Below are 21455 nucleotides of genomic sequence, written 5' to 3'. Positions count from 1 at the left end.
GCAGCGGACTTTGAGACGATCACCACGGCCGACCAACCAGCCCGACCTCGCAGACCAAACATCGCCAAACTGCCCCAGGGAGGAGAGGGAGGAGAGGGAGGAGAGCCGAGATAGAGGTAGCGGGAGGTCGGTGACTGTTGAGCCCACATCTTCAGTCCGGGTGGACAGCAGGAGAGAGCACAGGACTCCAGTGGAACGAGAGGAGGTGGACGTTGCTTTTACATCATCATGCTTGGTGCTCAAACACAGTCAAAGTTGATGGACAACGTTTTGCCTCATGTTGAATTTTTTATGTCTTTGAAGTAAATATCTGTCCAGAGAATTGTTTTTGTTGCTCTACACTACAGGAATATACTGTTTTCGTTTTGTTTGTCATGTGTTTGGTGTCCCTGTGTTGCATAATGCCAATAAATGATCCTTGAATCTTTGAAACTTTGGCGGTCCCTGTGGAAAAAAGCGGCAGCGTTTCCGAGGACCAGAATCCCTTTAGAAAATCTCTAATTTTACTGCAGCAGGGGTCTGACACTCTGCCCCACGCAGTCCTGGGTCCTGTCCTACCATGCCTCTCCAATACAGCCTGGGTCTGTCTGCCGTGGGCTGGTTGGTGCCGGAGGCCCCCGCTGGAGTCTGTGCTGAAGGAGTTTCTGGTGAACCTGCGTGCCGTAAATAGCCAGTCTTTTCACTGATGGTCTAGTTTACTTATGTAGTGAGACATAGCTCTCTGCTCCCTATAGTAATTCATTGGCTCTCTGGAATTGTAATCCATCTCTCTTTCTGATGCCATAGCTGTTCATGGCATGTTCATCCAGAATCAAAGGAAATGATAAAACAAGTGATATTTCAAACAAGTTTCTAAAAAAGGAACTGACTGAAAATGACTCAGTTCTGTAGACATGTTGACCATAATAACTTAAACATTACCTTTAACCTCAACTCTTTTAACTGCAGGTTGACATGGAGTTTGGAGTTGACTGGACCGTGTGGTCATCATCGGCCTGGTGTTGTGGTCCCTGAAGTTCAGCTGCAATGCTCACTAACTGACCAGGAAGTTGAAAGTCTACCAGACCCTGATGGGCCCCTGTCCAATGTGTTGAATGTCTTTGTACAAACTGTGAGCTTAATATCAGAAATGCTCCAGTAAATGCCTGCGTCACAAGCTCTGTGATGCAGGTGAAAGTTAGATAAATGCTCTGATTAGCATAGTTCTGAAACCAGTGTTAAATCGCATTCTTATTTACTAAACTTCTTTGTTTCACATGACTAAAAATAATGGTAATGACAGCACTGACAGTATATATATATATATATATATATATATATATATATATTGTTTTTTTAACAGCAGATGTCAATGTAGACACTTGTTGCATTGTACAATATGCTTGCAAAGAAACACTTTTTGCTTTACTCAATTTACATCTGTTACAATTAATGAACTTTTTGTAAAACTATGGATTGATATGTAGAGAGCAACAATTTATTGCAATAAATGATGTAATGTTTAAATGATGTAACACACCTGGGAAGCCTCTCTCCTCAGTGGGATCTAGATCAACTATCTCAGGAGCAGCCACATGTCCCTGAGGTGGCACGCAGTAGTTTGTGCTGCTGGCCCTTGTTGTCTCACTTGTAGTCTTGTCAACATGCTCACAAATCTACCTTCACTTCGGGAGGCACTTTCTGTGGTCACCACAATTTCTACCTCACCACTGCTCTGTGATGGTCTTGGGTAAAGAGAAGCACGTTTTGTTATTGGGGCTAGTATATTTTATATTACATTACACATTCACAAAAACACTGCAACTAGAAAAGAATGGTCATATAAATAGAATAGAATAAATCCATTCAAATTCAACTTTCCCTCAATTCAGGATCATACAGGATCATCCACATTCAAAATGCTTTACATCTTTTGGCAGACTCCAGAGCCTAATGCTTAATGTCTGATGTACGACTACTTGAGTGCTTGACAAATGTGACGTTTTAGTTCTGTAGAGCGATACCTCACGCATTCATCACTGTGAGCCTTGATTCTTGTCAAAGGGAACTCCTCTCCACACGTCACACATTTCTGAGGTGGTCCAACTAGCTCATTAACTGCATTCTGGTTGACATGCCTGTAAACAAGATCATTTTAAAATGTAACACAAGCTATACTTATGTAACTGTTCACACTGCCATTTTCATATGGGAACACCCATTTATAAGTGAGGATCTTACAGGGTCCAGATTCAGGTTTCTTTGGAGTGGTCGGATGAAAATTGTAGCATGACAGGCTGCTGCTGTGCTTCTGTGATCTTGTGGTTGGCATTTCTATCCAACTATAGTCTGAGGAATCCTACCTAGTACTAAGTACTACCTAGTACTTCGGGCCTGGTAGGCCTTGAAGCCTAAGGACCGGACCATGCCACCCAAAGCTTCAAACAATACCACTGAGGAACATGTCACCATGGCTCAAGTGCGTGAATTGTTGGACCAGCAAAAAGACTTCTACAAAACTTTGCTTGAACAGGAAAAAATCTTCAAAACATGTGTACAGATCATAGTTGATTCTTCAAACAGGAGGATTGATGATCTGTCGAAGCAGACCTATGATCTTAAGGTGAGTCTAGAAATGACTCAAAAAGATTTTGATGATTTTAAAATGTCATGTAAAACTGGTTTCAAAAATTGTAATGAAACCAGGACAGATTTGGACACAATCTGCAAAAGTTTGATCTCAATCTCAGACAAGTCAGACTATCTGGAGGGCCAGTCCAGACGCCATAATATTGTGGTAGACGGCATTAAAGAGTCTTGTAAAGAGAACCTGACTGACTGTGAAGAAAGGGTGAGAAAACTCTTCAGTGAAAAACTACAACTGGATCATCTGAAGATAGAGTTGGATGGGACCCATAGGGTTGGGAAGCATATTCCATCTTCACAAAAGCCCCGACCCATTGTGGTCAGATTTCTACGGCTGCAGGATAAACTCTCTGTTCTACATAAAGCTAAACATTTGAAGGGCTCAGGCATCTTTATCAATGAGGACTTCCCTGAATCCATCCGCCAAAGAAGAAAATAACTACTCCCAGCAATGAAGGCAGCTCGAGAGAGAGGTGACATTGCATATTTGAGATACGACAAACTTATTGTCCATCCACCTTCCCAAAACCCACATCAACAAAGAAACGTTCAGAGTCTGGCTCCTTAGTCTCCAACATTAGGAATGTATTAAGTACTTTTTCGATTTTTTTTTGTATCTGTATACATGATTCTCTACATACATTATTGTCTACAACACATCTGATCTGGAAGGCCAGACCTTTACGCCTTTTGATCTCTCTACCAGTGACTCTTACAATTTTGATATTGACCCAGATTTACATTTTTTGTCATCACTTGATGTATCTAACCTCTGTAGTTTTTATGATGAAACTCAGTTTAATGACTTATTTGTTTCTCTGCCACGTAATACATTCTCTACTTTTCATCTGAATATAAGAAGTCTTCCTAGCAATTATGACAAATTTATTCATTATTTATCCTTACTGAAGCATGATTTTTCAGTTATTGCCCTGTCAGAAACATGGCTTACTGAGGACTCAAGAGAAATCTCTAAAATACCAAAATACAATTCAGTTCACTATGTAAGAGAGAATAGATCTGGAGGTGGAGTATCTCTGTTTATTCACGGTGACTAATTAAAAATTAGGGATGATCTCACGTTGAAGTCAGAGAGGGATGAGGTGGAATCTGTTTTTTTAGAGCTCTCTGGTGTCTCTGGTGTAAAGAATGTTATTGTTGATGCTATTTATCGCCCACCTGACTCTGACATCAAAGTTTTCAATGACAGTCTGGGCTGTTCTCTTGACCTGATAAACAATGAGGATAAACTTTGTTACATTTTAGGAGATTTCAATATAAACCTTTTAAAAAATCGACTACGTACTCCTACTGGGGATTTTCTCAATATTCTTAGTTACTTTTTCCCTCTTATTCATAAAGCAACAAGAGTTACAGTAAATTCAGTGACTTTGATTGATAACATCTTAACCAATTGTTTGAGTGAAGGAACCAAATCTGGAGTCTTGTATTCCGACTTGTCAGATAATTTTCCAGTACTCTTTAATCGAGATAAAGAGAGCTTACATACTAAGAAAATTATGCAGAAAAGAATTATCAGCAAATAAAATATTTCAAAATGTAAAGATATTCTTACCAGTATTTCATGGGATGATCTATATGTGGAAAATAACGCTGATTTGGCATATCAGAAGTTTATGAAAGTTATTAACCTTAGTTTCAATGATTGTTTTCCAATTTGTATTTCCACCAAGAAAAGCACTCAAGTTAGTTAGCCCTGGTTCACAATACATTTACTGAAGTTGCTGAGAAAAAAAAAAAAAAACTCTACAGAAAATATGTTTCAAATCCCACGCCTCTTACTCATGGGGCTTATAAATCCTGTAGAAATAACTATACCCATATCATTCGATCTACAAAAAAGAAATAGTACAGTGAAACATTTATGAAGTGCTCAAAAGATATAAAAAAAACACGTGGAAAGTAATAAATCAAGTGCTACAAAGAGAAAAGACGACCACAGAGCTTCCTTCAGTCTTTTTGGATGGTGACAATTCTCTTGACAAGCCATTTGATATCGCTCAAAAATTTAATGAATTCTTTGTAAATATTGGTCATGAATTAGCTAACAATATTCCGGCTTGTCATGGGAATCCACTGGATTTTATTCCAACAATTGTCCCTATTATCTCTAATTTTATGCCCCCAAATATTCAAGAAATAAGTGATATAATTGATGATCTCAAAACATCTTCAGCTGGCCATGACAACATTTCTGCATTTCTTGTCAAACAGGTGAAACAGTCAATATTGCAGCCACTTGTTCACAATTTCACCTTGTCTTTGAAAACAGGTGTTGTGCCAGAGGATTTAAAAATTGCCAAAGTTATTCCTTTGTTTAAAGCAGAAAACCCACTTTGGTTTAACAACTATAGACCCATATCTATATTGCCTTGTTTTTCAAAAATACTAGAAAAAAATTGTACACAAAAGGATTATGTTTCATGTGGAGTCTAATTCAATTATTTACAAACACCAGTATGGTTTCCGTAAAAATCACTCAACTTACATGGCTTTACTTTACGTTGTTGATAAAGTTATCTCTGCACTTGACAATAAGGAATTTAATTGCAGTATTTTTATAGACCTTTCCAAAGCCTTCGATACAGTAAACCATAATATTTTATTGGAAAAGCTGCATAAATATGGTTTCCATGACATTGCATACAAATGGCTAAAAAGTATGTCTCCAACAGAAGACAGTTTGTTTGTGTTAAAGGTCGTTATGCTGCACAATCATGTATTTATTCTTTTATTTATTCATTTCTGTACTTTTACATTGGAAGGAGTTTTCTAAATGGGACAGCTGGCGCATAGAATGGCATGACGTCACACCAAGATCAGAGACGCAATGATTCTTCAAGATCAAAGGCAAAGCGTCGTCAGTTCATAAACAGACTCTATAGAAAGGCACGACGGGACAAAGAGCAGAGACAGAATCATTTGTCCAGATAAAAGGCAAAGCAACTCTATACCCCAGACTTTACTTATCCAAACTAGTTATCAAGGACTTTCAAGAGACACCAGTACAGTGGAAGGAAGAACGATAAATATGGCCGGAAGGACTGATTGGCAGCTTCTATGGGAGGCTCTGCATGACAATAATGTCAAGTGTGCCCGAATTCATGACATTGAGGAGAGTCTAAAGAGGAAAAAGGATGAACTGGCCCTGCTTGAGTCGGACACAGACATTTTTCTTACAGAAATTTCGAAAGTACAGGCACAGCTTAATGTGCTCCGTGATGAAGTGCGTGATCTCGAGGAATATAACATAATCCTAACTAAAGATAAACAGAAGCTCTTTGATCTGAACAGTGAAAAACAAACTGAAATCCCCTGTCTGAGTGAAGCTGTTGATAACCTTAGGTGTCTAGAGAAGGCTCTGGATAATAATTCAGCCCAAATTAAAGACCTTACGAATAAAACAGAAACAATGGCCAACAGCAATTTGGCAAATTTGCCGTATTTCAAAGAAAAGGAGGAATCTTTAAACAATATAAATGAGGTACTTACAGATAAACCGGCCCTGCAGGACTCTCAGATAGAAGCAATGAATGCAAAGCATGATAATCTAGATGATTATCTGCAGGAGCATGAAAAAATCCAAAGTCACCTTAAGTCTCTGACGGCTGAACAAAGTGACAAGAATGAGAATGAGGAACAAATCAGGTCTAAAGATGCAATTATAACCAGACAACCCATCGACATTAATTTGATGGAGCAAGAACAAGAGGAACTCTGCATCTTAAGGAATAACTTGCAACAATCAGTACGTGATCCTAAAGACCAGACCAAGATGGTGGAGGACGAGCAGATACTTGAAAATCTGAGAAATGAGAGCCTCCTGGAGACTACACCTGAAGAGAGCGTCCTGGAGAATACACCTGAAGAGAGCCTCCTGGAGAATACACCTGAAGAGAGTGTCCTGGAGAATACACCTGAAGAGAGCGTCCTGGAGACTACACCTGAAGAGAGCGTCCTGGAGACTACACCTGAAGAGAGCGTCCTGGAGACTACACCTGAAGAGAGCCTCCTGGAGAATACACCTGAAGAGAGCGTCCTGGAGAATACACCTGAAGAGAGCGTCCTGGAGACTACACCTGAAGAGAGCGTCCTGGAGACTACACCTGAAGAGAGCCTCCTGGAGAATACACCTGAAGAGAGTGTCCTGGAGAATACACCTGAAGAGCGTCCTGGAGACTACACCTGAAGAGAGCGTCCTGCCGGCTCCAGCTGCTGAGCCTCAGACCAGTCGCTTTGCCAAAGCAGCATTGTTAGCTGGCATCGCTGTCGCTGGAGTGGGAATAGCGGGCACTTTAATGTGTAAGACTCAATAGTGCAACCCGTAAGTGATGATATGGTGATTAGCACAAAGATAACATGTGAGTGTGATGCCCACCAATGTGTTGTCACATGTGTTTTATGTATTTAGTTTTCATGCACAGCCAATATGTTTTAAAGTGAGTGTGGTGGAAAAAAAATCGTTTTAACCTCCCAGTGAGAAATAATTACGATGGAACTGTAAGGTTTTTGCAGAAAAGAAAGGGCTGGACCCAAATGCAGGGAGACTCGGGAAACGGAGGGTTGGATAATTGTGGGTTTAATTGTAACAAAAAAGTATTCAAAACAAAAACATGTGAATCACTAGTCCATGAAAATAAAACATCCAAAGAAACAGGGAACACGGCAACGTGGAGCAGACACTAAACGTACCAGGAGGAAATGGCAGGCAGACGAAAGACGGACCAGGTTATACCAAAGACGAACAAACACTGAGCCAAGGGACACACAGGGTTTAAATACAGAGGGAAGGTGCAGGTGATTAGACACAGCAGGTTACAATTAAGGGTGGGGCAGACGATCACGAGAGGAACAGACAGGGGCAGAAAGTGAAGTGAAGCAGACTGAGGAGGTGCAGGTGATTGAACGCAGCAGTGTCTAATTAGGGGAAGGGCAGACCCTCACAGGGGTAAGACAGACAAAGGCAGGAAATAAAGTGCAAGACACAGAACAGCTCAATAAAACAGAATAAATAACTAATTCAAAACATAAATCGTGACAGGAACTTCTTAAAGTATTAAAAACATATTTAATGAACAGACACTTCAATCAAAATTCAGCTGAATGGACAGAGCTCTTTCCCCACGAATGGTTCGGAGGTCTAACAACAATAAAAAGACAAAACAGAGTATATATGCGCGTTATCTCGTCTCCTCTCCCTTCACCCTCCCCCTCGCAGATGTTGTCGCCCGCTGCAGCCACCAAGGCCAGGTTCCCAGCCTTTTCGTGGGAAGAGGGTTGGGGTGATATGCAGGTTTAAGCGATACAAGTTATAACTAAAATAACCATATGATAAATTTCCACAACAGGCTGCAGTACCAAGTGGAGTCTCCTGTCCTGTACACAGTGCACCCGATGGCTTGTGATTTTTTTATGGAGGCTCATGAAAGCAGCAAAGAGGGAACAATTTGGACAATAGTGGACACCAGCATGAACACAACTGAAATCATTGACTGTTCCGACGACAGTGTGCCTTTTAAATATAGAAAGACCCTGAAAGGATAAAGCTCAGATGTGGAGGTATGTCTTAATACAACACTACACTACGCCCATGCATTGAAAGAGTTATGGTCTATACTCGTCATACTGGCTGTGAAGTGATCCCTTTCTGGCACAAAGACATGGGGGATGAAATCTGCAGTATTCTTTTTTTTGCAAAACTGCATTCCAAACGTCACGCTAATCTACCGAAATTGTTTTGTTTTTTACACAAAACTTTTTGCATGGAACGAGGACAGTGGAGCAGATACACTAAGAAGGGATGTGTTAAAAATGACACAACATGTGTTGAATTTCAACACATCTACAGAGTGTGCTCAGGGACAACTCATGTTGTGTTTCAACACAGCAAATGTGTAAACCATTACTACACAACAGCTGTGTTACATGGCTTAACATATAAATGTGTTATTTTTACACATGATGTGTAAATCATGTGTAACCCAGATAAACACATAAAAGTGTTATTTCTGCACATTGTGTCACCAATGTGTAATGGAAGTACCAGGTGACTGTAATGAATATTTTTCTTTCAATAATAATGAAAAGCAAGGATACAATCATGAGCCTTTATTTAATTAATCTTTCATTTAAAATTGTCAACTTTTAAAAAAATACTTTTTTTCAAACAAAACAGGCTTTACATTCATTTGTAATACAACATATACAAGTAAAAAAAATCATTAAATGTTATTACTGAACATGACAGTATCAGAACCACACCTACAAAATCTTGTACCTCGGATTGAGATAGAGCTTGTCATTGCTAAAATTTGACATAATATCGAGAGGTCGAACATCTGCAACATTATCCAAATTTATCATTTCAAAATCTTTAGTTTGTTGCACAACATATGCATAGAAATGCTCATCAAAGCACTGAACTTCAAGCACTCTAATAAGAAAGAGTAACCTCTCCTCCTAGAACATGAATTATCTGACCAAATAAGTGCTCCCCATGATACTGTGTTTTTAGTGGCAGCACAGATCCAGTCCTGTATGTCTGGCCATTTACAGTCAGTGAATGTGTAACATAAATGATGCCACCAATTCTGAAATCTTTGTGCATGGCTGACTTAAGTCCCTCGAGTATAAGATCAGCTTTCTTTAAAGAACCAATTGTTCACAGGGTAGGCATTGCCGACATTGTATTTTTTACAAAAAGGGTCCCCTAGCTTGAAATTATACATTTGTTGAACCTGATGTTTATAGGCGAGTGTTTTGGCAATATTTTTGAAATTGCATACCACATGTGCTTGCCTCTTTAAGGGATTATGCTTTGCCTCAAATCTCATACACCACAAATGAGAGAGAGGTCCAAACATACACAGCATTCTTGGATAGTGTACCATAAAATGGTGCTTAGGAATTAGATTCCGTTCAAACAACTTCTTGTAAAGTGTATGGTGATCTATGATGAGCTGCTTAAGAAACACAGCAAGCCCAACACTGACAACAGGTGCAAAAATAATGCTACAGATTTCCCTCAACAAAATGAACAGATGCCAAAACTGGTCTTTCCGATCAATGAAATCCCCCACTAAAAAGGGTAAAACTTGCAAGAGACACCACATTTGGGAGGCAGTTTGTTTGACAGAATTTTCTGAGGATCTCAAATTGATGACACTTGGTTTATTTTTCTCATTCATGTAACCATAGTCAAAACCAGCAATCCTGTGATTAAGTTGCTCCAACGTGAAAAGCTTTTCGTCATAAATGAAGTGACGCAACAACAACTTTACCTCCAAAGGAGCCACACCCTCAAGTACATCATGCATCATGTCCACACATGTATTTTCTGTTACATGAAAATATTGCAGACTGTTCAAACATGAATTCCCTTTTACACAAGTTGAGCTTGGATCACAGACCCGAACATGTTGCTCATTGTTCTCTCTGGTCCTTTTTACAACATGGTCTTCATCAAACACTGACTGTACTTCCTCCTTGTCAATCACACAAAACTGACAACATTTGTGTGCAGAAAAGCTTTCTACATAGCCGCACAGTGTATGCACTGCCAAATGATTTGCTGTCAAAATAGAAAGAGTTCCAAACAGCTTTCAAATTTGTCCATTAACTTCTACTTCTATACCAGAGTTTTCAAGGACTATGATGTCCTCAAGAAGTGGCTCTAGTATCGTACCAATCCCATACGTCTCCCTGTCGATTGAATTAAATAACACACATAAGTGAATATGAGCTAGGGATGAATTGCATTCTGGAGGTAAATTCCGTAGAGTGAAGTAAACGGCGCCCATTTTATGGATTTTAGTTTTAGAACCCAGAGGATTTGTTGTCTCAACATCATCATAATACAACTGAATTTGCAGGGATTCTGGATACAGTTTGAAAAGTGGACAAGTTGAGAATTGATGTCCATCACCATAGTCACACATCATGTTGTCATTACTTTTTTTGCTTTTAAAGTAGAAATCTTGCATTTGGTCATTACCAAATACAAATTTGATAGTTTCGAGTATTGGAATATACTGACATGTGTCTGGTGCCAAGACCTGCTTCATTTGTCCCTGTTTCCGTACAGTATCTGATCTGTGACCAAGAAATATTTCCCTTGGCTTGACAAGATGGAATTTTTCAGAAAAGTGTGCATTCATTTTGAAAGGAGTGTCTATGTCATCAAACATGTGTTTGGCACTTTCAAACTGTCTCATTAGTGGTAGTACAAGTTCATGGTCACGTGGTAAACCCATATTACTGAACACTGAGGTCACTGAATCTTGTAATGTATACAGTTGTTTCAACAAGTTCTTTAACACAGGTTACACTTCTTGTTACATCCATTAGTGTTACATTTGACCCAGCATACATTTTTGCCAAGAATGAGGCTGCACTGTCACTTGTGGAAACCGGTTTAAATGTCTCAGAGGGCTCAGTTGTGTTTTCCTCTTACACATTGTGTCTATGGTCAGTGTGGAGTCGGTAAATGTTGGGATGGTCTGAAGAGAAGGCCTAACTACTGTGGTGCTTGTTCTTTGGTGCTCTCTAGAAAGGTGCTTTGTAAATTAATTCATGCTGTGGTACGTCCTTGGGCAACCATCTTGGCCGCATGTAAGTGTGAACTCCAGTGCCTCTGACAATGCATGTATTTCCCGAAGATGCCAAATGAGTTTCTTTATCTGTGTGAATTGTGACGAACATTTAGGACAAGTGTACATTTTGGTGTGATCTAATTAACAGACTTGACTTTTGAAATGAGGTCCAATACCTTTGCTCTCCTGTTTGTTGACATGGGTAAGTCGTAGATGTACTCGAAGAACGAGAACACAGAGCTGAGCGGGGCTGGGTAGGACAAGTTGCATACCCAGTAGAGCTTGTCCACAGCGCATGTCAGGCCTTCATCCAAGGGAATAGCAATCTTGTCAGACTTGGCCACGATGACATACTGCTGTGACCCTCCCCTTAGATTTCCAATGCAGGCTAGTTGTGGCTGTGTGCTCTGTGCTGGATCCTGGGATGCATTGTAGAGGGAAGCAATGGTACTTCCCACCTGAAATCAGAATATAGACATATATAAATAAGTGAAGTTCAGCAGCAACGTGTCCCAAACTAGCTCCTCATGATTGTTGATAATTCATGTTTATATCAAACATACCGGTACAAAGTCAAGGAGTCGCGTAATCGCAGACTTCACACTACAGCGATTTGCTGCAACTGGTGGAAGGAGACGAGTGAGGACGACCAGCATCGTGTAGCACTTCTCATCTGCAAATGCGAAGAGAGATAATCATTAGCATAATAACTAGTTGTGTAGATCAATTGAATAAATTCAACATAACATTCGGTACTTACCATCAGTCTGTTCTTCCATCCCTTCGACTACAGATGCGATATCACCCTTCTCCCTGGCGGCAACAGCTTTCAGCTTTGGCATGATGCTGGCCTCCTAGCGCCTTAAGAACAGGTCCCCCTTTCCTTCATAAATTTTACTGAACTCTGTATCAAGCTGGGTGGTTGGGAGGACAGAGAGAGTGGAAAGAGACAGAGACACAATACAACATTGTTGAAATAAGACCAGTATTTTACTTTGGCACAAAAGAATAATGCCTTATTTATAATTGCTTTAATCTACGTGTACACATTAGTTAGATTACTGCTACACATATCCTGTGGTTTTATGTATGCATAGTTTAAGCTAAGTGTATAAAAAGACACCTACCAGTGTTGGTATGTCCAAGAAGCGTGGATACTCTTGAAAGATTTCCTCCATGGTGGGTGAATGTTTGGCTATCCACGATCTGCGCCAAGTGAATGTTTGTTGCATTGCTGTTTTGATTGACACAATATTGTCTGCAGAAGGCCTCAGTCTTTTCATCAGGTTGATGAGCTCTCGGACTTCACTGCTGTCCCCTTCCCTTCCTCAGAGCTTGGTCTAACATCTCTGCACCTCTTGTGTCTACTGTAGCGGCGCTGACCTTCCTCTAGCTTACGACGGATGTTACGTAGTCTCATCTCCAAAAATCCAGTATGTGACACTGGATCATAGAAATGCTCCTGATTTAAGAGGGAAAAAAGAATATATTAAACCAAAGCAAGTTTCATGACTGCAAGGGACATTTAAGAGGGTCTGAGGATGCAATAAACACAGTATCATTGTAGCAGTTTTAAAAGTAAAATCGAGAAAACGCTATCACAGTTGATCACAACACAAGTGCCACATACCATATGTAAATATAAATATGACAAATAAGCAGAAATATCCAGTTTGTAAGATAGATTGCAAGATATAAAATTTAAGTCATAACACAAAAACTGCATGCATGTTTATTAAAAGACATACAGACTGTTTCACTGTTTCACTATTTAACTATGCAATACCCACAGCTGACTCTGACCACTTTTCAACTAAGAAACTATATACTCACAAAGCCTTCTCCTCTGCCATCCACTTGGACTTTAAGAGACGGGAAGATGGTGATGATATTCTTTGCAAGAACCACCTTTTCAGTAGCGGATGGATAACTAAAGAAAGAAACAAACAACAACCAGTGCACCTCTTTTAAACAGTTTTTTCTTTTCTTTTAAAAAAGGACCTGAGAAGCCATTACAGTCAAAAAAAAGTCTAATTTTCAGTATGGGTGGAGTCAACGATGTCCTCAACACATGTATATCAGTCATTGTCTGGACTTATTGAGAAAATACTTTTTATTACACTTCAAATATTCATTTATTAGATATTTTCTCGATTCAAATGTATGAGCTTTAATTTGAAATATCTCTTAATTGGTACACTAAAAATGTCTAATATTCAGTATGGGTGGAGTCAACGATGTCCCCAATACATACATTTCAGTCATTGTCTGGAATTATTGAGAAAAATATTTTTGTAGCACCTTAAATATTGTGATATTACCCATTTTTGTCCTGAACATATATGCATTAGTCGTTGTGTGGAATTATTGACAAAAACATTTTTATAGCACCTTAAACATTTAAAAAATGTGCCATTTGAAGATACAAATTCAGTTCAGAGTTTTTGCTTCGTAAAATATCTTAATTGACCGTCAGTCAGGTATTATTAACTTCCAGCAACCCTCAAAGCAAAGAATAAAGACACTTTACACACAATTTAGGTGTATTTTCCCTTTAACTCAGGAGATGCAGGTAGCATGTTTTATACTTAATGTGAATATAATTAATTTAATCTCATTTCATTATGCAATATGTATACTTTGTTGGCATCTTATTCTGAAAACCGGATGTTCGTCTGTAGAAAACCGGAAGTTGTCTCACGTTAATCTTTCCGCTAACTTTGCAAAGTTCTTCGCTCGCTCCCGATCTGTGCCGTTTGGTTGCGTTTACCGTACGTTTCAGCGTATATATGCACTACAATTTAAGTGTCTGCTGAGTTGACCACGGAGATCTGAGTGTCTGCTGACTTGACCGCAGTGTTCAATTTAAGAATCCTCATTCGGGGGAGCACAGCTGAGAACACTTCGGCTGTGTAAGAACCCATTTTCAGGCGTTCATGAATCAGGCAGAGACCTTTTCTGACGTTGGTCTTCCGAAGTCCGTAAGAAAACATTTCAGAAGACATTTCAGAAAATGTTCGAGAATGAGGCCCAATGTGTTTCTGAATTTATTTTAATTTTATTTTGGAGGGCTACAGGGAAAGTCTCCGAGATTGACCCTGATGTATACTATGTTATCATTTTCATAATTGCACCACAGTTCATAGTCTCATTCAATATTTTGGAAGAAGAGTTATGCTTAATTATTGCAAATATAACGTGTTTACTTATCACGTATTGTGTTCGGGATTAAAATCACATAATGTAGCACAGTTTATCACATATTGTGTTCGGTAATGAGGTTGCAGATAAACTTGCCAAAAGAGCATTAAACAAAAATGATATTTTAGAATTTGTTTTGGGAGATCAGAAGCAAAATCAGTAATACAGCACGGAAATATTACATCTTGGCAGCAAATATGGAATAATGACAATAAGGGTAGAAATTATAACAAAATTCAGACGTCAGTCAGAGTGAGAAGTGATAGAAGTAAAAGTAGAAAAGAAGATGTTACTTTCAGTAGATTAAGGTTCGGACATACAGGACTCAATGACACCTTATACATCATGAAAAAGACAGTCAGATAAATGTGAGATATGCAACTGTGAAGAAAGTGTTGAACATGTGCTGATAGAGTGGAGGAAGTTCAGTGAGGAAAGAGAAAGACTGAAGGGCAGAGTGATAGATTTAGGAAGGGAGTGGAGCATCAAAGGACTGTTGGAAGACAAACAAGTTCAGCTTAAAAGGGCTTTATTTAATTTATGAATGGAACGGGTTTAATATCCAGAATATAACTTATATATTAGGTTTGTTTTAATGTTTCTTTATTTTCTTTTATTTATAAATAACATTATTATTGTCTTTAAATGATAACTGTCATCAAGTCATGATGTTACACACTCCGGTCCAGTAGATGGCGGCATGCACCTTAAACGTTGGTTTGTAGTCCGCCATTAAACTCAAAGAAGAAGAAAAAGAACAAGAAGACTCATCTCCCGGTAGCCTACAAAGCTATCGAAGTTAGCTTAGCATGCTAGCTGGAAACAGACCGACGAGGACGGAAGTTGTCAACACAGCGCTAGTCAGAGTTTAACGGAGAGTAAACGGTGTTTTTAACGGAGTTTGTCTGGAGGAAACGTTTCTGTCGCTGGTGGATTGTTTCCTGGTGTCCTACGGAGCTAATGAAGTTAGCATGCTAGCAGGAAGTAGACGGACCCGAACTTAACCTAGTAACCCAGCGCAGGTCAGAGTGAGCAAGCCGTTTTAACTGGAGTTTGTCTGGAGGAAACGTTTCTGTGGTTTAGTGAAAATGTCTAAAGTCCAAATTCTGAGATGTTTAGTCAACCAGCGACTAACTGCGGCTGCTGAAGAGATATTTGGTCTGTTTGAAGGAACGATAGCAGAGTACGAGGAGGAACGTTCTCGTTCAAAAGAGGAGAACGAGCGACAACAGAAACTACTGGAAGCTGTTTTAAACCCTGAAGTCCGGATACAAAGAGCACGTGGGTTGACTTCAGTTCTTCTCTCAGTTCTCAAACACTGTTCATCCTCCGGCTGATCACTTTTAATGTAGTTTGGAGTGAGACTCTGTTGATTCAATGAATCTTTTTCTTCTTCTTCTGATCTGTTCTCTTTGATATGTTGATGGTCACATAAGAGTTGATTACAACATTTAACCTTAATTTACAGAATTAATACTAGTTACTTACATAGTCTATTTATTTCTTCCATATTTTAAATATGGATTATCTCAGCTGCAGAACGGTACCAAACTGTTGGATATAAATCAGTGAATACAACCTGATCAATGATAGAATGAATTAAACAATCATACAACATAGCTAGACCTTGTTATCGTGACACATATAGACCTATGTAGATATACATGTGTTCGGATCTGGCAGGACTGGGTTTGGTTACTGGCAAGTATGAAAGTTAAATCATTGATAATCATGAAATGATTAACATCAATAGGATTATTAAAATATATCAATAATAACAGGGACCACCCTGGGAGCAGGGACCAATAAGCAAACTGGATAGTCTCAATATTGGTGTTCACTCAAAATGTCAATAGTCAAAGTATTTTTACCACATCCAGAGTGAACAGTGAAGGTATGAATCCGAGCACCGACTATAACATCCAGCTATTATCACAACACAAAGGCACAAAATCATCACAGAAAACTGCTCCCTAAAATATAAGTTTATTTACTGAACAATACTGATCATAAATCAATAATATACATCAACAAACATCTATCAAACAATTACAAGCATACTACGTAAAAGCAACAAACAATCATGTGTGTGTGTAGGAGGGGGGTGGGGGGGTTCTGCCTTGACCTTTAGGTTCCTGAGAGCAGTCTCTAGACCAGGGGTCGGCAACCTTTACTGTTTTTAACTTTTTTAACTTTTTAAACTTTACTTTTTTTCCGATACCGGTGCTAAAACGATACTTTTAAAACGATAACAGTGCCTGAACCGATACTTTTTTCTTCAAATTGAACAATATATTAACTGTTTAAAGTATACTATAAATATAAATAAATACAAAACACTTGGCTTCAAACTACAGCTTCAAACTTTTTAACTTCAAACTATGAACAATATATTAACTGTTAACAGTTTACAGTATACTTTAATAAATATAAATAAATACAAAACACACACACTCTGTACACACACTACACCTTCAAACTTCAGCAATTATTTTGCAGAAATATGATCATATTTGCCTTCTCTGGCAAAATAGGACACCTTTTTATTCTACCAGTTGGTGGCGGTAATGCGCCAATCATCGTTTGCCAACCGCCACTACACCTCAAAGAAGAAGAAGAAGAAAGTTTCGCGTGCTGGATGTTGTGCTTGTTATGAGCGGCAGCGCTAAGTACCCGGATGTCGATGGAGGACGTTGGTAGCCGTTTGACAGATCGTTTTTTTTTTTTTTTTTTTATAAATCATGGCCGAAGCTTCGCTAGAATGATGGAGGGGTTTGTTTCTAAGCGCGCACGGCTCGTCCGGTTGTAATAATACTATGAGTGAGGAGCGGAGGACCGAGGCTATCGTTAGCTGCTGCCAGGACGGAGTCATCAGAGTAGTATAAAAAAAGTATTTCAATCGGCTCAGGCACCGAAATCTGCATTGCGTTTCGGTCCGGTAGATCGGTCCGGTAGATAGGTACCGGTGCCATACCGGCACCGGGTTTCGGTACCCAACCCTACTGTCCGAAGAGCCATTTCGCCCTATTTTCCACCAAATAAAATTTGTCTGCAGCTGCAAAGGCTATTTGATATCACAGCTTATAAAGTTTTATATATAGTTATATTATTTATACAAAAACTATAGTTTGTTGTATTTATGAAAATATAGAACAAGAATAAAGACAATTCTTGACATTTTATTGCTATTTTACCTGTTATAACAATATCAAACTCTTATGAAGAGGAGAAAAAAACTTGCTCAGTTTGCTGCAGCAGTTGAGAAATCGCTTTTTCACTTTTCAGAAAATGTGTGCTTGTTCTGGAAGTGACATTCAACATTACATTTTTTGCACATACCAAGCATACAGGTAAGCCAGCATCGTTGGCAGTGAAAGCAATTTAATACGTCCACGCAGAATTAAACTCTATTTTCCTCCGTGACTTTTCTATTTTGGATTTATCCATTGATACTTTACCCAGGGCGGGGGTCTGCAAATCATGATTAGCCACCTGAAGGGAAAGGCGCTTGACAGGTGTAATAAGATGTGTAGCACATTTTAATTGACAAAATATTAAAACATTTTTATTTAAGGTCAGGTATTACTGACCTTGTTGTCTTTACTAGCAGCTGTTGTCCAGTTAAAGTCTGCATTTCTGCGGAGGAAGCAGCTGTTATTGGAGCGATTAGCGAGCAGCGTGTCCAGCGGCGTTATCAGACCTACGAAGCGGCCGTCTGAAGTCACGTTAGCGGCTTTGAGCAACCAATCTACTTCCTGTTTACACCAGCAGCCACCCGCATGCCCAGTGTACGTGAATAGTCACGTGATATTTGATTTCAGGCATTTAAGTCTGGACCGATATGATTTAGAAAACGATGCTGAAACGCCGTGTGGACAGAGATCGTTTAAAACCAAAACGTATTAGTGTGGATGTAGACTCAGGGAGCCGCAACAGAGGGGCTGAAGAGCCGCATGCGGCTCCGGAGCCGCATGTTGCCGACCCCTGCTCTAGACGAAGTTCATTAGTTCAGATTGTGTCATTGTCACATTTCAGTTTCATCATCTTTACATGGATGTTCTCTACGGCTGACTACCAAGGTGGAGTGCTATTGGTTCAGAAACGGAGCGCACCTATGATGCACGTCCACGGTTATGTTGTGGCTGCTTCTGAAGGTTCTATCCACTGTTTCTACAGTGGCAGGTTTACGTACATTAGTCAACTATAACTGCTCACATGATCAAATCTCAGCCGGACTTTATGGAGGATGCAGGTTCTTTGAATACTTAACAATGTTGGGTAGTGCCACACTTTTTTGCCATGTAAACTATTGATGACCTCATTGCTGCTGATGCGGTGTCTTTACAATTTGTGTCGGCATGTCTTTTTGGTAACTGTGCAGGGAGTGTAAGAGGGAATGATGGCAGGAACAAAAGTACGTACAGGAGACTATTTGCTCAATACTAAAATGTCTTTGTAACGTCTCTGTATGTGTTTACTGTTTTCCTGCAGACGTCCAGCAGCTGTTGGTGGTTAAAGAAGAGGTTCCCCCTGAGCAGCAGGAGTGGAGCTCCAGTCTGGAACAGGGGGACCCAGAGCCCCCACACATTAAAGAGGAACAGGAGGACCCAGAGCCCCCACACATTAAAGAGGACCAGGAGGATCTCTGGACCAGTCAGGAGGGAGAGCAGCTTCAAGGTCTGGAGGAGGCTGATGTCAAGTTCTCATTCACTCCTGTGAAGAGTGAAGATGATGAAGAGGAGGCTCAGTCCTCAAAGCTTCATCGAAGACAAACTGAACAGATGGAAACAGAAGCTGATGGAAAGGACTGTGGAGGAGCAGAACCAGACAGGAACTTAGATCCAGATAGACATCCAGAACCAGATGCTGATGACAAGACTGGAGACGCTTCTGACACTGATGACTGGAAGGAGACCAGAGAACCTCAGTCAGGTTTAAACTCTTTGAAACCTGAAAAAGTCCTTGTCAGTGATTCAAGATGTAGTGCTGGTGAGAAACTTTTTAGATGCTCTGAGTGTAAGAAAACATTTTGCACCAGAGGAGGTCTGAAGACACACATGAGAATCCACACAGGAGAGAAACCTTTCAGCTGCTCAGTTTGCAAGAGATCTTTTACACAGAGTGGAGATTTAAAGACACACATGAGAATCCACACAGGAGAGAAACCTTACAGCTGCTCAGTTTGTGATCAAGGTTTCAGTGGAAGTGGAGATCTGAAGAGACACATGAGAATCCACACAGGAGAGAAACCTTACAGCTGCTCAGTTTGCAAGAAATCTTTTACACAGAGTGGAGATTTAAAGACACACATGAGAATCCACACAGGAGAGAAACCTTACAGCTGCTCAGTTTGCAAGAAATCTTTTAGACAGAAACATATTTTACAGACACACATGAAAATCCACACAGGAGAGAAACCTTTCAGCTGCTCAGTTTGTGATGACAGATTTAAGAGCAACAGAGGTCTAAAGGTACACATGAAAACTCACACAGGAAAGAATCCCCTTTAGCCCTTTTACCCAATCACCCTTCCGCATATCCCTTCGAGCGGTGGGCCCATAGGGCGGCGGCTCAATATAGATTTTTCGGGTTGTTCCTGGTAGGGCTGGGCGGTATGACCAAAAATGCACATCACGGTATTTTGTAAGATTCTGGCGGTTTCACGGTATATCACGGTATTTTTTTTTCGTGTTAAAGCATTAATTAATTAACGCCGAAAAGAAACGGCTGGCCAGCAAGCTGTTTGTGTGGCGTGTCTTCCGTTCAGTCACTTCCTGTTTCCTTCACCTACATTCCCCTGGGTCCTAAGCCCCTCTATGGAAAGAAACGGGATTAGACCGTAGGATTTAGTTGTTAGTAGGTGTTGTTTAGGTTTATTTCTTTAGTTATTTATATATATATATTTATATAATTTTATTTTATGTTATTATCAGAACAGTGAAGAAAAGGTTACCCTGAAAATGCACACTCCGGTACAGTAGGTGGCGGTATGCACCTAGGCAAGTTGGTTGCGATCCGCCAATGGAATTTAAAGAAGAAGAAGCCCCTCCTGCGTCGCTCTTGTCTGTTCTTTAATGTAACATTACTGGAGCGACAGAGCCTCTCCCAGCTGTTAGCAGACTGTTAGCGAGCTGTACCCAGCATGCAGTTCGGCAGAGAAATTTTATAAATGTACAATTATTAGTGTTACAAATTGTTTATCTGTCACAAACTTTTGTGTCGTGGTGTTTTACCCTGTTATAGAGTGTTAGTTGTGGGTTGTTAATTGTTGTAATAAAGTTATAACCATGACTAGGGTTCCCTCTCAATACAGTTACGATAACTAGCTCCGACCGTAGCGCGGCCAGCAGCGAACAATATATTTTGCTGCCTGTTGAAAAGCGACAGAAGTTGTTTTCGGCTGTGTATGACGGTATATGAAAAATTCATATCGTACGGGAAATTAAAACCGGTATACCGCCCAGCCCTAATTCCTGGTTGAACCATATGTCTCATGTCCCGGAAACCAGAGCCTCACCAGCAGTAATATGCTTTTTGTTTCTTTCTTGTTTAATCTAAATGATTGATTGAAGAGTAAATATGGAGACAAGTGTATTGGCAGACAGATGAGTTCATGTATGTGTTTGGAGACAATAAAATGTTTTGCTTTTCCATCTCAATAAAAAGAGAATAATAAAACAAAAGATATCCACTCACAGCAACCGTTGCATACACAAACTACCAAGCAGACCTATCTGAGAAGTTCAGGAAAAGTTCATTCTTTAAAGTAGTTTCCCCGTACTCCTCACTTTAATTATTTATTAGATTAGTATAAAGGGACAAATGTCCAAACATTTAATAGTCGTTTTGATCTTCCAGAAAAGGACGTTGACTTTACTGACTCAGCTCAGTTAAGTGATTCATGTATTTTCTTAAATTCTCACTTTTTTATTTTTTTATTATTTTTTTTTCTGCTGTTTCTAAAAGAATATATAAATTTATTGTCAGACTATTGAGATTATTAGACATTCATCCACA

General features: G+C 39.7%; 1 protein-coding gene and 1 long non-coding RNA gene across 2 annotated transcripts; one reads left to right on the top strand and one right to left on the bottom strand.

Annotated features, from left to right (window-relative positions):
• Nucleotides 1–11611: 11611 nt before the first annotated feature.
• LOC142938783 (uncharacterized) lies at nucleotides 11612–12095 on the bottom strand. Its single transcript, XR_012949695.1, has 3 exons — nucleotides 11998–12095; nucleotides 11801–11910; nucleotides 11612–11695 (listed from the first exon to the last, which is right to left on the bottom strand). It is a non-coding gene; the product is annotated as an uncharacterized LOC142938783 (long non-coding RNA).
• A 3061-nt stretch (nucleotides 12096–15156) lies between these two features.
• Nucleotides 15157–21139, top strand: LOC142938777 (uncharacterized). Its single transcript, XM_076082171.1, has 2 exons — nucleotides 15157–15719; nucleotides 18930–21139. Exons 1-2 carry the CDS (start codon nucleotides 15527–15529, stop codon nucleotides 19946–19948), a joined length of 1212 nt encoding a protein of 403 aa, XP_075938286.1. The 5' UTR covers nucleotides 15157–15526; the 3' UTR covers nucleotides 19949–21139.
• The last annotated feature ends 316 nt before the right edge of the window (nucleotides 21140–21455 follow it).

Source organism: Anarhichas minor, unplaced genomic scaffold (genome assembly GCF_050575085.1).
Source record: "Anarhichas minor isolate MPS153535 unplaced genomic scaffold, ASM5057508v1 ptg000090l, whole genome shotgun sequence".
Classification (NCBI taxonomy): Eukaryota; Metazoa; Chordata; class Actinopteri; order Perciformes; family Anarhichadidae; genus Anarhichas; species Anarhichas minor.
The sequence above is the reverse complement of the archived record's forward strand: the minus strand, read 5'-3'. Positions and strand labels throughout refer to the sequence as shown.